The following is a 15675-nucleotide window of genomic DNA, read 5'->3' on the forward strand; positions in this document are numbered from 1 at the left end:
TCACTTGTACCTACTGTCCGGTCATTGTGTTAAAACAATCAGTAAAACCAGTAAATTTCTAAACGTTTCTAGAGACGTTGCTACAGACGTTGCTAGAGACGCGTAGCTTAAAAAAAGCGGAAAATTTTAAAGTGATTTAAGCTTTTAAAATACAAGGAGTCTTACAAAAAAAAAAAAAAAAAAAAAAGTTGCTGTTGTTATGATTTACTACCTTTTGGTTTAGTTCTACTTGATGTAATTGACTTAATTGACTTTAGGTAACCTAAATAGAAATTAGTGTTTTTTTGTGTTTTCAATTTATAAAACAATCTCTTTCTCTACAGCAGTTCTCTGAAACTATCATCTTTTCCACAGCAGTAATTTAAGAATAAGTAAAGTTCTTGTTCTTAAATTGCTGTATTATTGAGAGAAAAAAAAAAGATTAACATAAGGAGAAGCAATTAATTCATCAGAGAAATCACTAGCAGAAAAATCCGTTTAAAAAATATTGTAGATTGAAAGAAAGATTCTACCATAGTGTGGACTCAGTTTACATATGTATATATATATATATATATATATATATATATATATATATATATATATATATATATATATATATATATATATATATATATATATATATATATATATGTATATATATATATATATAAACTATTCCAATAAAATTCTGATTAAGTCTAGATTAAGTTTTCATATGCAGAATAACTAGGAAGGCAATAAATAATGGATATAATAGAAGTACCTTACTTGCCTTTTCACATTTGCACTTGTGAAAGACGTAAATAAAACAAGCAACAGTGACTGCAACAGCTGTGTATAAATTTGAAAAGATAATTGGATAAAACAAGATCACAGCACACATTATACCATATTTAATTTCAAAAAAATATTATTTTATTAAAATTAAATTTCTATAGACTTTTTTTTTTCTTTTTTTGTTTTTTGAAAAGAAAAAAAGCAAGTGCATGTCTTTATTTTACTATGCTTTTTTTAAAGATTTTTACTTTCAAAGTATGATGCATATTTAACTATTAATTTAACAATTATATTTATCTTAATTTATTAAACTTTTGATAATTCTTTATTTATGCATACCGTTTATATATATATACGTATATATATATATATATACACACACACACACACACACACACACACATGTATTGTTTATGTTTACTTAGCAGTATATGTTATTTGATTAGTATATATTATTTAATAGCAGTATATTTTATTTAATTATATGATGTCTTTATTTTGTTAAATCTTAAGTTATATATTTTAAGTGTAAATTTATAATTTAAATACAATACTGTACAAAATTATTTGTATAATAATTTTGTGTAATACAGTAGTTGTATTAGAAATCTACAAGTTTACTAAGCATTTTTTAAAAAATAGTACACTTGTTTAGAACTTTATTAGAAAATATTCTTTAAAAAAAGTTAGTTTAATGTTATGATGTTTTAGATTTAAATATTTGTGTAAGTTCAGAAATATTGTCTCTATAAAGGATCAGATAACAGCTAATATTAGGGTATTATCTTAATGTTGATATTAAGTATTAAGTGTTGTAGTTGTAAATGAATACTTATGCTACATTTTCACATTTCTTTATCCAGATATGATAGCAGGTACCATAGTAACAATCTACTTCTCTGGGTAACAATACACTTCTATGGGTAAAATTTAATCAGTGATGAATGGATATTGTTTTTATAAAAGACCTTGTCCCACTGCCAGCTAAATAGCAGATTGTGCTTATGAGATACTAACAGCATAATTACTTATCTAAGTAAAAATAGTAATAACAAAATGAGCCAGAGTATTGGTAAAAGCAAGGCCATAATAAAAAAAAACAATTTGCAACATCAATATTTTAGGTATTAAGGTTAAGATAATATTTTAGAATATATTGTAATATTGGAAGGCCTTTGATTGGTGATTGGATGCTTGAGCCCTGATTATGTATTGCTATTGTTTTAATTAGTGGCATGTGTAACAAATTCTAAATGAAAAATTGTAACTTACTTTTATTTAAAAAGATAGTTATAAAATTTCTACTTTATATTAAATTATAAAGTACTTTTATTTAAAGAAAAGAAATTAATTTTTTTTATTCAGGATAATGATGCATTAATGTTACTTTTTGTATACCTTAACTGTTGATAAAGATGGATGAAAAATAATAAAATCTATTTTGTTTGATAGTTACTTGCATATTATACAGATGCACGGCAGCAGCCCATCAAGTTATTGTCAGCAATCAATACTTAATACACAGATGCAAAGTAGTAGCTCATTAAGTGATAGTCAACAACCAATAGGTAATAAAAGTACTTCTAAGCAATACTTATCTGAGAAGGAATTTATTCAGCGTTCATTATCAGAATCCAGACACATTGAGCAATTCAGTTGTATAAAGCAGATAAATAAAACAGGCAAGAAGAACATTTTTAAAGATGTAAGTTTCACACTACAAAATGTTTTTCAATACTTTTAAAGTTTTAAATATTATCAACTTTTTTTTTTTTTACTGAAAAGTATTGATAAAACTTGTTGCAAGTTAAGATCATCAAATTTATATCTTGTTATAATGTTTTTATTAAAAGATTTGTGTATTTTTCTCAATCTTTAAAATACTAGAAAAAGTCAAAAACTAATTAATATAGTGTTAATGTAATAATTTGATGTAAACATGTAATAATGTAGTGAAAACATATAATAATGTAGTGAAAACATATAATAATGTAGTGAAAACATATAATAATGTAGTGAAAACATATAATAATGAGGTGTAAAAATAAGCGAGTGTTAAGAGCTTTAGGTTTATTGAGACCATCTTTATTTTATTAAACAAAGAAGTATTCTTTTTTTTCTTTGTTTACCATTTATTTTATTCTTTCAAACTTCTGTCTGTTTTATGTTAGTCCTACTAAGCTATTTTTAAACTTAAAAAAAATTTTTAAAGAAGTTCCAGAAATAAGATCCTAGAAACAAGTTTGTAATGGAAAATATAATGGTGCAGAATGTTAAAAGTAGTCTTTTATGTTAAATTATATACAATGGGTAATTTTAGCAAAATGACCAGAAAAATAACAGAGATGAGAATGTTATGGACTATATTCCTACTATGAATGATGATGAAGTTGCAATATTTGTATCGGAACAACTAGCTGGAAGATTATTGAAGAACAAGTATTTTAAGTATACCATTTTTTCTGCAGCTGTTGTAAACAGTTTGCTGATTTTTGTGGAGACAAATAAAAGTCTGGTAAAAAGTTATTTTCTATAGAGTATTTAATCTTTTATTTACATGTTTTTTTAAATTTGTTAAAACTTTTTTTTTATATTGAAATATTAAGTTATCTTTAAAAAGAAATTTACTGGAAAATAAACACTTAAGAAGCGATTATTGTTTTCTGGTAATCAAGTTTTCCTAAAATTTTATATGAATTATTATTTGACGTCTAAATAAACTGATAAAATAATGTATTGTTTCAAACAAAAAGAAAAGCTTAAAATAGAACTGTAACTGTCTAAGAAAATTATTTATAATGATGTTTATATTCTTATTATTATCACTTTTGTTATTCACTTTGGCTGCCTGTGTGTATAGGAGAACATTGCTCTTAGAAACATAAATATTAGTGGTACTGAGCTTTTAAACAACATAGTAATCAGTTGTTCTTTTAAAATTAAGGCACTTTACCAAAATTTCTTTTGCCTACACTTAGCTATTACATCAGCCTACACTTAGCTTGTTTAACTGTCATTATGTTTGTTTTGTCTAGATTATTCAATGCTAATTTATGGCCTCTTTCTAAATTATACTTGAATATGATTAACATTATCCAAAACTTTCATTTGTATAAAACAAACCCTTCCATCTCATACATATTAATTATTATCTTTATGTATCATGTCAATTTATTATGGTAATGTATTTCAGTAATGAGAGTCCAAAATATTTTAGTAAGAAAAAATATTTAATCAAACTTTAGAAATCAAAAAATAGTTATGCTTGCATGCCAAAAATAAATAAAACCAACATAAAAACTCTTTGAAGAGCTTGACTATTGTTTTTTAACTTGACAGAAAGTAGTGAACAAAGTATCATGTGACAGTTGTTGATTGTTAAGTTGCTGCTCTTAAAATTCTATTCATGTCTTTTACAAAAAATTTTATACTTTTTTAAAATTTTTTAGCCCTTAAATGAAGAAACTCATGATGTTAAAAGTTGATGTTTTAGTTTGCTATTTGTTGTTTCATGTTTATAAGTATTTTTATATACTATTCTATTAGGAAATGAAATACAGTCTTATATTCAACTGCTTGGAGCAATGCTTTATGACAGTATTTATTTGTGAAATGTTTCTTGAGTGGTACCATGGATTTAAAGATTTCTGGAAACAAAAATGGAATATATTGGATTTCTTATTAAATGTTTTGATGTTTTTTGGGCCAAGTAATTTTTGTTTTGTTTTCCTTCTTTTGTGTGTGTGTGTATTTGTGTGTTTTATCAATTGGAGATGCCTTTCCAAAATTTTAAATTGCTTTAACAGTTCCATATTTATTTTACTATTCCATATTTACTGTCTTTCACAAAGAGGTAACTTATGAATTTATGAATCTCTATATTCACCAAATTTAATTTCTTTTATTTTTGAAACAACCCAAATATTCATAATTTCTTAATTCTTTATATATCATATACCCTGATTCTATTAAGTGTTTTATTTTGTAACTATTTAATATTTTAAAATGTCAATTGGATTTTGTTTTTTTAACATAATTGATTTAGTGGTTTTGGGTAAATCACCTCGTTGGTCTGGTGTCATAAGAGTTTTACAAGTTCTCCGGATTTTTAAAAGCTTAAGGAGGTAACTTGTTAATTCTTTGTATTAAGCTTTATATATTTCAAATCTATCTGTTTTATATTTTTTAAGACTTCTGAAAATAAATTGAAAAAGAAAAGTTAATCATAATAAATGAATTTAAATAAAAAAAATAAAGGTCATCATCAAATAAGTAAACATTTGGATTGATGTGGTAATAGTGTAGATGGTCATGGTGTGATAATGGTGTAAATGGCCATGGTGTGGTGATGATCTAAATGACCATGATGTGGTAGCAGAAGATCTATCTAGGAATTTATATTCTTGGAATAAAATGTTTTTTCCATGTTTTGAATTAGTTAAGGAATTACTTCTGTTATTAACTATGCTTTGCTATTATTTAAAAAGTTTTGAGTTTTTTAAGATTGTATGACAATTTTTTTAGCATTAGCCCAGGGTTTCAAATAATATTACACACAATCCTTCATTCAGTATCAGGTAAGTTTTGCTTTCTTAAAAGTCTTTAGTTAATACCAGGTAAATCATACTTATTCAGAATTAATTAAAAGATTTATATTATACAACACAGTTTTTTACACACTATATACAAAACCTCTTTCAGTTACATTTAGGGGGGGGGGGGGGGATCAGTTAGGTGATAAAATCATTTATATGAGTTTTTCTTAATTATCCAAATACTACACTACTTTCAGTTAGTACCATTTTTTTTTCTTCTTTTTAACACATAAACTCTATATTATTTATTAGTATCACTTAGTAAAGTTATTGACTCGTAACTTTAAAAATGATTAACTTTAAAATTACTGTGCAAAACTAAAGCAAAACTTCAACCAAGGAAAGTGGAACCAAGGAACTGTGGAACTAAGGGAAGTAGAACCAAGGAAGTATTGCTCAATGTTTTTAATCCATTTGGACAATTGTTAGTTGGTTCAAAACATTTGTAATGAGGTTAAACATAGTAATTTTTAAATCTTTTTCTTATTTCTCAGAGTCAAATGATGATTTACCTCTACTTTTTTAGATTTATTTAAGCAGAAACAACAATTTTTTATTCTTGTATAAAATAAATTTCCATGTTATCATAATCATAAAAAAAACATGCAAGTCTTTTTTTTTGTAACTAATGTGATATTTTGAATAAATTAAAAGACCAGAAATTTTTTTTTTTTTTCTCTGTTTCCTTAGATAATGAATCCCAATGATATTTGGTGACTTTGAGATTCTTTTTATTAAATTGGACAAAACAATCTACATGTACTTATGCTTTTCTACAAAGCGTAACAAATCCAGCTTCAACAATCTACTAAATCTTTAATGAGATCAATCTCAACAAATTTTAAAAACAGAACTTTATCTAACAAAAAAAAAAAATTATAGCTGTATCTGGATAGCATTTTAAACAAACAGTTCCATATTGTCTTTGCGTAAAGAGTTGGTAGCAATGTTTAGCCAACAGTCTGTAATTTTAGTTTGTTAATTTTAGCTATATAAAGGAATATAAAGTAATATAGTTATAATTGCAAATAAATATGAATATAAAGTAATATAAAGTGATAATCACACATCAGTTAACAAAAGTTGAATCTTTATTCCTATTAGAAATGTTTAAATAGATTTTCTTCATTCTGCTTCCAAGTGCTGGAGCTTGCTGCGCAATTAATTTTATTTTTTCCACATTATGAACAGGATTTTTATTGAAATCAGTTTTGGAGCAAATAAGTTGGTAAAAATTTAGGTTTTAAGTTAAAATAACGTTTGATGAGTTTATTTTTTGGGACTAGGCGCAGATAATTTGTTGACTTTTTTGAGATTTAGTTGTATTTTTTATGTAAAAAAAGATGTTAACTTTTTTTCATTAAACAAACCTCTGCCAAACCTCTGGTTATTTTCTGTTTTTAACAATTTTAAAATAAGATTTTTTGGTTTATTTTAATTTCAATTTTGAGAATTTAGTTTAATTAAAGTATGGCGTAAGTAGCTTTTAATTAAGTTTGGCAGCAAATTAAACAACAACAAAACAATAATCTTTACTAAGCAAAGTTCACTCTAAGAAATAATTAGCAAACAGATCTTACAAGCAATATGATGGTATTGATGTTCAATCAAGTTGTTTTAATAAAGAGTTACATATTCATTTAAATGTACTCTTTGTTCACATCTAAAAAAGATTTTTGACAACACTTACTTTTAATGTTTGTCAAGATCTACACTTATTTGTAATGGTTGTCAAAAATCTAAAAGGAATTTTTGAAAACACTTATTTTTAATGCTTGTGAAGAACTTTAAAATAAATTTAGCTTTATTTTTATTTATCAAGATATGGCAAGCATTCTAATACTTCTCATAATCATAATGTTGGTGTTTACTGTAATTGGAATAACATTGTTTCAAGATGCTGTACCAGAATATTTTGGGGACCTTTCAACTGGTATCTTTTCAACTTTAATGCTGTTTAACTATTTAATAGGTAATTGAATGATAAAAATTATATATATGTATATATATGTATATATGTGTGTGTGTGTGTGTGTGTGTGTGTATATATATGTATATATATATATATATATATATATATATATATATATATATATATATATATATATATATATATATATATATATATATATATATATATATATATACATACATATATATATATATATATATATATATATATATATATATATATATATATATATATATATATATATATATATATATATACACATAAATATATATAAAATTTTAATTTTAAAAAAATCACATAGTGCTACAACAACATTCAAGTTTACTAAACTTTAACAATTCAGCAATGTTTTCTTTGTTTATTTGCATTACCCAAGATGGATGGATGGACATCTTTAGGGCTTTTCGTGTAAAAAATTTTATGTAGTTTTTTTTTATTTTAAAGGAGTTTTTGTTTTGGGAGCCAATAGCTTGTACTATTCTTTTTCTTCTTTTTTTTTTAAATCCATTTTTAAGCGATATATATAAAATGTCTAAATGTGAACTTAACAAGAAAAAATAAAGTGAAAAATGTTTTTGTGATAAATATTTAGTATTAAATATATAATTATCAAAAATATTTCCAATTAATTTGCAAGAGGAGTTCTTTGTAATCTGTTAGTTATTATCTTAAAGTTATTATCTTAAAATCCCTTCTGATGACATCTCACTGGAGCTGATGCTTTCATCAGAAGTGATGGTACATATTATATATGCTACAATATGAGAGACCATCCAGGAATGGTCTCTTATGCTGTATTATAGTTAGCCAGTGTATGAGTTGACGCTTTTTGTTTTGTTATTTTGATTATTTTGTTTCTTGTTCATGCGATTGGGTTACAGTTCAAAAGTGAAATTTATTGCATCAGTGGTGGCATATTTTTGGTTTTGTTTATTGTGATTGGTGCATTTATTTTTGCTCAATTGGTAGTTGCAGTGGTGGTGACAAATTTTGAACACGCTGTTAAAGTTAATAAGCAGGAAAAGCAGCAACATGACAAGGAAACAAACGTGAGTGTTGGATAAAATGTGGTGTTAAATATTATCAAAGTGTAAGTCGGAGTCAGCTCTTGGTAAAAATATTCATAAATTATTTTAAAACCCCTAAATTTCTACTGTCAATCACAATTCATGTGTTTAAAAATTATGCTGATCTGAGTTGTTAAAAAGTAGGCTCATTATTTAGCTTGATGCAGAGGATGCAGAATGCTTGGTCGGAACTCTAAAAGGAGAAGACCTGCCAAACGAAGTATTTGAAATGCAAGCTCCATTAACAATTCCTGTAGGAAATTCAATTTGATATTTTTTTTCCTTCTTTCTACTCCATAATTTTTTTTTTTTTTTCTCATGATTTTTATTTGTTGTGGAATCAGCTGCTCTTTAGTAACAATTCTTTCTAGATTTTAGACAGTTTACATGTCAGGGATCTAGAAAACTATTTCATAATCATCACAGCTATGGAAGATAATTTGAGCAAGTATTTAAGGATAAAAGCCGAACTGTTGCAGGTTTGATTTGACGATGACAACGACAATGGTGACAACCATAACAATGACAATGATGATAACGGTGATAACAATCACAACGTTTTAAGAGTGATATTCTTAATTTAGATTTTCGATGAAGTTTTTGAGCTGAACCGATCTTTTATAGCTGATTGTGTAAGTTTATATTCAGATCTCTGCATTATACAAGCTCAAGTAATCTAGTTTGGATGCCTAAACTTTATATGTCCTAATTTTTTTTAAGTTCGCTTATTGAATTTTCTGCAGAAAAGTTGTTTCACGATAACACTAAATGTCGTTTTTTTAGAATACAAATGACACCATTTTACCTTCGATAAAATCTGATTTAAATGTTTCAAAGTTTGGTGTTTCATAAAATTTTGGTGGCAACATGATGGAGTTTAAAAAGAAATTTTTAAAGCATGATAAAACCGTAGAAAAGCAGATAACCGATTCAAAAGAAGAGAAAAAAATGAGTAGGAAGTGAAAGATGCATATTAGAGGTTAAAAGATTTCACATTTCGCCAAAGAGTAGACAACACAGAGTTTAAGGAAAGGTTTGATCATAGGTATAACTAACCTTGAAGAACTCTTCAAATTACACTTTTTCAACCAAGTTGCTGAGAGTTGGATTACCTTTAATGGAAATGAAATGATTTCTTAAATTTATATATATATATATATATATATATATATATATATATATATATATATATATATATATATATATATATATATATATATATATATATATATATATATATATATATATATATATATATATATATATATATATATATATATATATATATATAAATTTAAGAAATCAAATTTTTTTGTCTCTACTTTAAAAGTTTTCTGCCAGTTAATTTCTTCTGAGCATGACTTACTATATGTGGCTTTTGCAAACTGATGATGTTTGCCCTTGTTTTAGCTTTTTTGATGTTGTTGAGTTCGAGTTGTAATTTTAAACTTTGTTTCCCTAACGTATTTTTTTAAGCAGTTGCATTCAATTAAATAAGTTCCAGGTTGACTATTGCGTGGTAATTTAGATTTATTTTCGCATGTTAGCAATTATCTTAAATTAGGATTTGATTTAAAAACACTCTATATCCAACTTTTCTAAATATTTTCCTTAATTTTGGGAACAGTGATGGTATCCATGGTAATAATACTATGTGAAGGGCGTCACACTCGGATTGAATTTTATTGTTCTTTATGGAACGCTTTTTACTAATTTGGTTTGCGATACTGTAGTTTCGCATAAAAAAGATCGTTTTTTAACACCATATTTTACTATATGGTAGCAAAAGAGTTGCTCCAGGGTAGAAACTAAAATATTTTTCAAATGTTTGGCAAATCCAAAATGGCAGCATTAAACGTACAGATATTGATTTATTGCCTGTATTGGTCTGACAAACTACATTCAAACTAGCTTATTTGTTCTTTAAATTTTATAATTTTAGTTCTCGCCCTCATATATATATTAATAAATATTCTGTGACAATTTGAAGATAAAAGCTTTAACAAAATTGAAGCTATTTACGTTTTCTTTTGCAAAACATATTTAAATTTGAAAGAAAATTTAAAAATGATGTTTAAAAAAAAAATTTAAAAAAGAAATATTTCTTTTTATAAAAAAGTGCTATGGAGTTGCTAAGGAGTAACAAATTGAATTAACCACAATAACTGCAATTTTTTTTTTTTTTTACTTTTAAAGTACATAATAGTAAAAAATAATATTGATTTTGTACTTCAATGTTTGGAATAACAAAATTCAAAAAAAACAACTTCTTTTATTCGATTTTTAAAGGGGGTGTACCACCTTTAAAGGACTAATTAGGCATAATAGAATCAATTCTTAAAAATCTTAATACAAAATTTAATACAATCGATAACAAGCTTTGAACAAATATAGATTAAAAGTTAGCTTTAATGAGGCTGTACCACCTTAATTATATATATATATATATATATATATATATATATATATATATATATATATATATATATATATTATTGTTTAAAAATTTTCTTTTTAAAGTTATATTAAAGTTAAATCTAGTCGTAATTAATGTCTTACAATTCAAATTTCAACAACTTTATTTTATGGAGATAAATTAATTTATGCCGTGATGTTTTGAAAGAACAGGTGACGGTGAGAACAACTGACAAGAACTGGTGACGATAAAGATTTTTAAAGACAGATTTCTAAGTATTTCATAAAAAAAAAAAGATTATCAGCGTTATACAACAATTTTTTTTTTTAAACTAAAATTGGATTTTAAAAGCACAAAGTATTTTCATTTTTCTACGAGCGAAGGGTACTCACTCCGTTCAAGTATGTAGTGTATTTATTGGAAAAGATACTTTAAAAATTATTTTTTCATATTGAAAAACTACCTGGTTTCCATGTCTACCAATTCAAAATGACGAACGTCGAAAACTCTTGAAATTTGGAAATCTAATTTATTCGATTGGTAAATTATCTTTCTATTGTCTTTTTTTCAGTTATTGAACACTTTTTGTCAAAAAAATATTCTATAAATGAAAAGAGAGAATACAATTATTCAAATAAAGTAACTAAATGTCACAAGAACAGCATTTTTAAAGTTAAATTATAACAGCCCTGCTTTTTTGATCTTTTCGTCATTCTGCTTTTTTTCGTCTTTATTATTATTATTTTTTCCTTTTTGTACAACTATACTTTGTTTTGTATTTTGAATTTTATGTCCTTTTTTTTCTTAAGTCTACTACGTCCAATTTAGTATAAAACCCTGTAATCATATTTAGTCTCTCATACAAATTAATTGCTGCATTAACTTCAAGGTTAAAGATAAAAGCTGAATTAAACCTACAAAATGTTAATTTGGGTAAAAAATTTCCCAAACTGTGTTATCAAATGACTCATGTTTTTCCAAGTAAGCATACGTTAAAAAACGAATCACTTGTTAATCCATTTTCTGACTCTGAGAGCAAGGTTTGTTGGTAAGCCTGGAACTTGCCTAAATTTGTCAACTTCAACATTTGCAACAGCACGTTGATATCCGCACTAGATATCTTTTCAAGTTGGACAGCCAACATGAAGACTGTTATTTTTGTTAATCTTACATGGCAAAAATCACTTAGACTTATTTTTTTCAAGGCTTGTTTATCTCTTACATACTGCCTGGTAATCTTACATACTGCTCAGGTGATTTAAGGCCAGTCCAAATTTTTATGGTAGTTCGTCCTACCTTCTTAAACTTCTTTTTTTAAAAAAAATGTTTTTGAAAATTTGTTATCTAAGCTGAATAATACCTAGCAAAAGTTGGGCTAAGTCGAAAAAAATATTATTGACAAAAATATGGTGGATGACGCATATTGTCCTTAAACTTAAAGATGAATGTTTCAAAAAATAAGGGTTTAAATTGTTAAGCACAACTTTTCTAGCTATCTACAAGCTAAAAGACATCGATATTGAATTATATTGTTTTTTCATACTTTGATTCAGAAGGTATATCTTCTGTCGGATTTTCTACCCTATAGGGTAGAAAATCCGACGTTTAATTATTTCTTTCAACAACGAACACTGAAGTGTCGAGAACTCGGTAATACTTAGCGATTTTGTTTTAAAAGGCTTTTTGATGACCGCATAAACAGAATGGTTTCTGTCGGTGGAATTTATTCGTAATAAACAAAATAGAGCGTATGGCCATTATATATACATCTAAATATACGTATACTAGGGAGGTCCGTTTTTAGGGGTCGGAAAAACTATAACTTTGCCACTTTATTTTCCCATTCTACGTTGATATACAAGACCATTCCAAAAAAAGTTTTAAAAATATTTCAACTTTCCTGACCTCCCTGAGGATTTGAATATTTTTAATAAAGTCATTTTTGACCAATTATTCGTTAAATTGCTATCTTAATTGGATCAAAGACCAACAAAACTAATAATTTTTTTTGGGTGAGTTGGCTCTACTATCAGGAAGGTTCGTATAAAATTTGAGCTCAAAATATTTAAAACTTCTCGAGATAACACATTTTGAAATATGATCTGGTTTCTTTTGAAGACCTGGTTTTTACTATGTTTTTAATTGTATATTTTATCTAAATACTATTAAATATTCATTAAAAAACTTAATAAAATTTGCATTTAAGAAGTTTGTTAAATAAGCAATCCAAATATTGTACTTAATAAAGATAAAAAATAAAAGTATACTGTTAAAAATGTGAATTACTTTGACTAAAGGTTTTACAAACACATTTTGTAAATAATATACATAAATATTCAGTTAAATTTATCTTGTAAAAACTTTTCTTACAATTTATTTTTCTTTGGACCAGTTACATTTATAAAATGGAAAGTTAACTCTGTGTTCCTTCAAAACCAGTAAAATATCTTGTAACTTTTCCTCTTTAATTGTTGAATCGATTTTACCAATTTAATAGCTTTTTCACAACAGTCATTGACATAGACTAATCTCTTTATAAACCTTTTCATACTTTTATAATTAGAATCATGAGTCCACATACCAGGTGGAATTTCTAACCACTTCGACAAGTAAGGAACTATTTTAAATATTAGCCAAGAATTTTGACCAATGTAATCATTAAGTTCTGAATTTTCATTTATTTCTACAGGCTTAAACTTTTTAAGTTTAAAGATTTCAGGTAAATTTGTTTTAAACAACTGCTGAGTAAATTTTTCTTTAACTTTATTGTCAAGACTTTTATCAAATAAACAAAAGACAACTGTCTCTTCAGAAAGATAATGACTGCGTCTAAAATCAAAATCAAAATCTTTCATTTTTATCATCTCTTTAACCGTACACAAACCATTATGAGCAGCAGAAACAACTTGACCTGATTGAAAAAAGTTTTTTGCATAAACTGAAGCTACATATATCGCAGCTTTTGAAAATACTATTTCTTCCTTTAGGGTTAAAAACTTTATGATTGGTTGAGTAAGCTTCATTGCCAAAATGCATAAAGCATCTGCCATAAATCTAGATTCATGTTCAGCAGCTGGTTTGTGTATAATAAATCCAGGAACTGCCTCCCTTCCTTCCAGAAAAACAATGATATATTAACACGGATGTTTATAATCATTTCTGGGGAAAGTATGAAGTTCCAAAGCTTTTTTGCAAAAAGATAAACTTTTTTTAGCCATATCTTCTAATGGAGTTCCACTAACTTCGGACCACGGAAACTTTGATAACTGATCCATATTTTTTTGAACATTTTCATAATTCATTGGCCAAGCAGCTTTGAATCTCGTATAAATAGATTTTGATGGACCTTTGCTTTCTGTTTTAGTGATTGCATTTATTGCATGTAAAATATGTCGTTCTTGAGAATATTTTCTTCAAAGAAGCCTTAACAGAGGTCGATTTAAAAGTTCTCCTAAAATACTTATACAACCCTTATTACAATCAGAGTTACATGCTGTTGTATCAGCACAAACTCCAATTATAAAGCTTTCAATTCCAAACTTTTTATAACATTAAAACATGCCAATGCTTGATCATATGCTTTTCCTAATTGACATTCCACTATGCCTAGCAACTCATCCTGTTGTTTTTAAATCCCAGTCTGGACTTGTAAAAAGCAATACCTAGACGTTCATTTACTTCAGAAATATAGTCTTCATTTAAAGCCGTAACTTTTTTTGTATCAATATGCAAAACTAAATTACTGTTTTTACATTTTTATTTTATTTTTTCTTTAATTAATTCTGATTCACTTAAATATAAATCTTTTCTTATTTTTTCTAATTTTGTCTTTGAAAGTTTTACTTCATTAAGATTGATATTTCCACGTCTTAAAAATAATGCTAATAATCCTGTCTGTACTCCAACAGAAATTCCAAAATGCCCACAAAATGTTGAAGTTTTTTTGATTAGTTCATCAATGTTACTGTCACTATATTTCGTTTTATGTTAGTTGAATGTTTTGCAATTTCATCATAGTTATTATACTGAAATTCTTCATTATCAAAATTTTCTAACAAAAATAGCTCTTGATTTCCATTAATACAATTGCTATTTGATGAAAACTGTTTTAACTTTGAGTTTTTTGTGGTAGATTCCTCCATTCGCTCACACTTTCCTTTTGCGAAACTCTGTCGGAATAAACTTTTTGATATTTTTTGTCTATTTTGTCAATTACCATTGTTCTTTCAGTTTTTTGGTCTTCATAAAACAAAATATTGCATTCTTTTGCATCTTTTGATCAAAATCTTTTTCAATTATCTCATAAAGTTTTGGGTACCTTATGTCAAACAATTGTTTTTCTAATGCCAAAAAATTATTTTTAAGCAGCTTTTGTATTTCCGTTTTTTTTGAACGATACGATACCAGTTTCTTGTGATGAAATATTAATTTAGGAACATTTTCCCTAAATGAGTTAATAAATTTTTATTTGTCATTTAGCTTAAATTTTGATATCAATAATTATCAATAACTGTGTAATAAACTATGAAAATTATTTAAATCGATAGCTACCTAATAGATCTACAACTATTGTGTGGTATACCACCCATAAGCCACGGTTTTCTAAGAGCAGAAACAAAGCATTTGGGCTAGGGAATCCAATTACGATTATCGATTACCCGAATACCCGAGTAATTGATACTTTATAAGCAAGTTCCGAGTAGTCGACTACTCGGAATATTTTTTTCGAGTATCGAGTATAATATTTAAACAAAAAAATGTAAATATTGCACATTCATTTAACTATTAATCAATCGAGTATCGGTATTCTACCGTTTTTTCTTCTTTTACTTCTATAATAAATTTGCTTAGCAACCGTTGATTTTT

The 15675-nt window shown here is 26.2% G+C and overlaps 1 protein-coding gene and 1 pseudogene across 1 annotated transcript; one reads left to right on the plus strand and one right to left on the minus strand.

Moving 5' to 3' along the window:
• The first annotated feature begins 136 nt into the window (after positions 1–136).
• LOC149887353 (cation channel sperm-associated protein 4-like) lies at positions 137–9369 on the plus strand. The gene is made up of 13 exons (XM_090091774.1): positions 137–257; positions 2212–2464; positions 3080–3274; positions 4306–4468; positions 4805–4883; positions 5284–5336; positions 7177–7287; positions 7670–7734; positions 8208–8375; positions 8551–8646; positions 8765–8872; positions 8978–9025; positions 9177–9369. The coding sequence occupies exons 2-13, from the start codon at positions 2231–2233 to the stop codon at positions 9243–9245; spliced, it is 1389 nt and encodes a 462-aa protein (XP_089947900.1). The 5' UTR covers positions 137–257; positions 2212–2230; the 3' UTR covers positions 9246–9369.
• A 3922-nt stretch (positions 9370–13291) lies between these two features.
• On the minus strand, positions 13292–15398 carry LOC149887354 (uncharacterized; annotated as a pseudogene).
• Between the last annotated feature and the right edge of the window lie 277 nt (positions 15399–15675).

This window comes from Hydra viridissima, unplaced genomic scaffold (assembly GCF_058129835.1).
Source record: "Hydra viridissima isolate aposymbiotic clone 2 unplaced genomic scaffold, HvirCarnegie_v1 scaffold_6, whole genome shotgun sequence".
NCBI classification, from domain to species: Eukaryota; Metazoa; Cnidaria; class Hydrozoa; order Anthoathecata; family Hydridae; genus Hydra; species Hydra viridissima.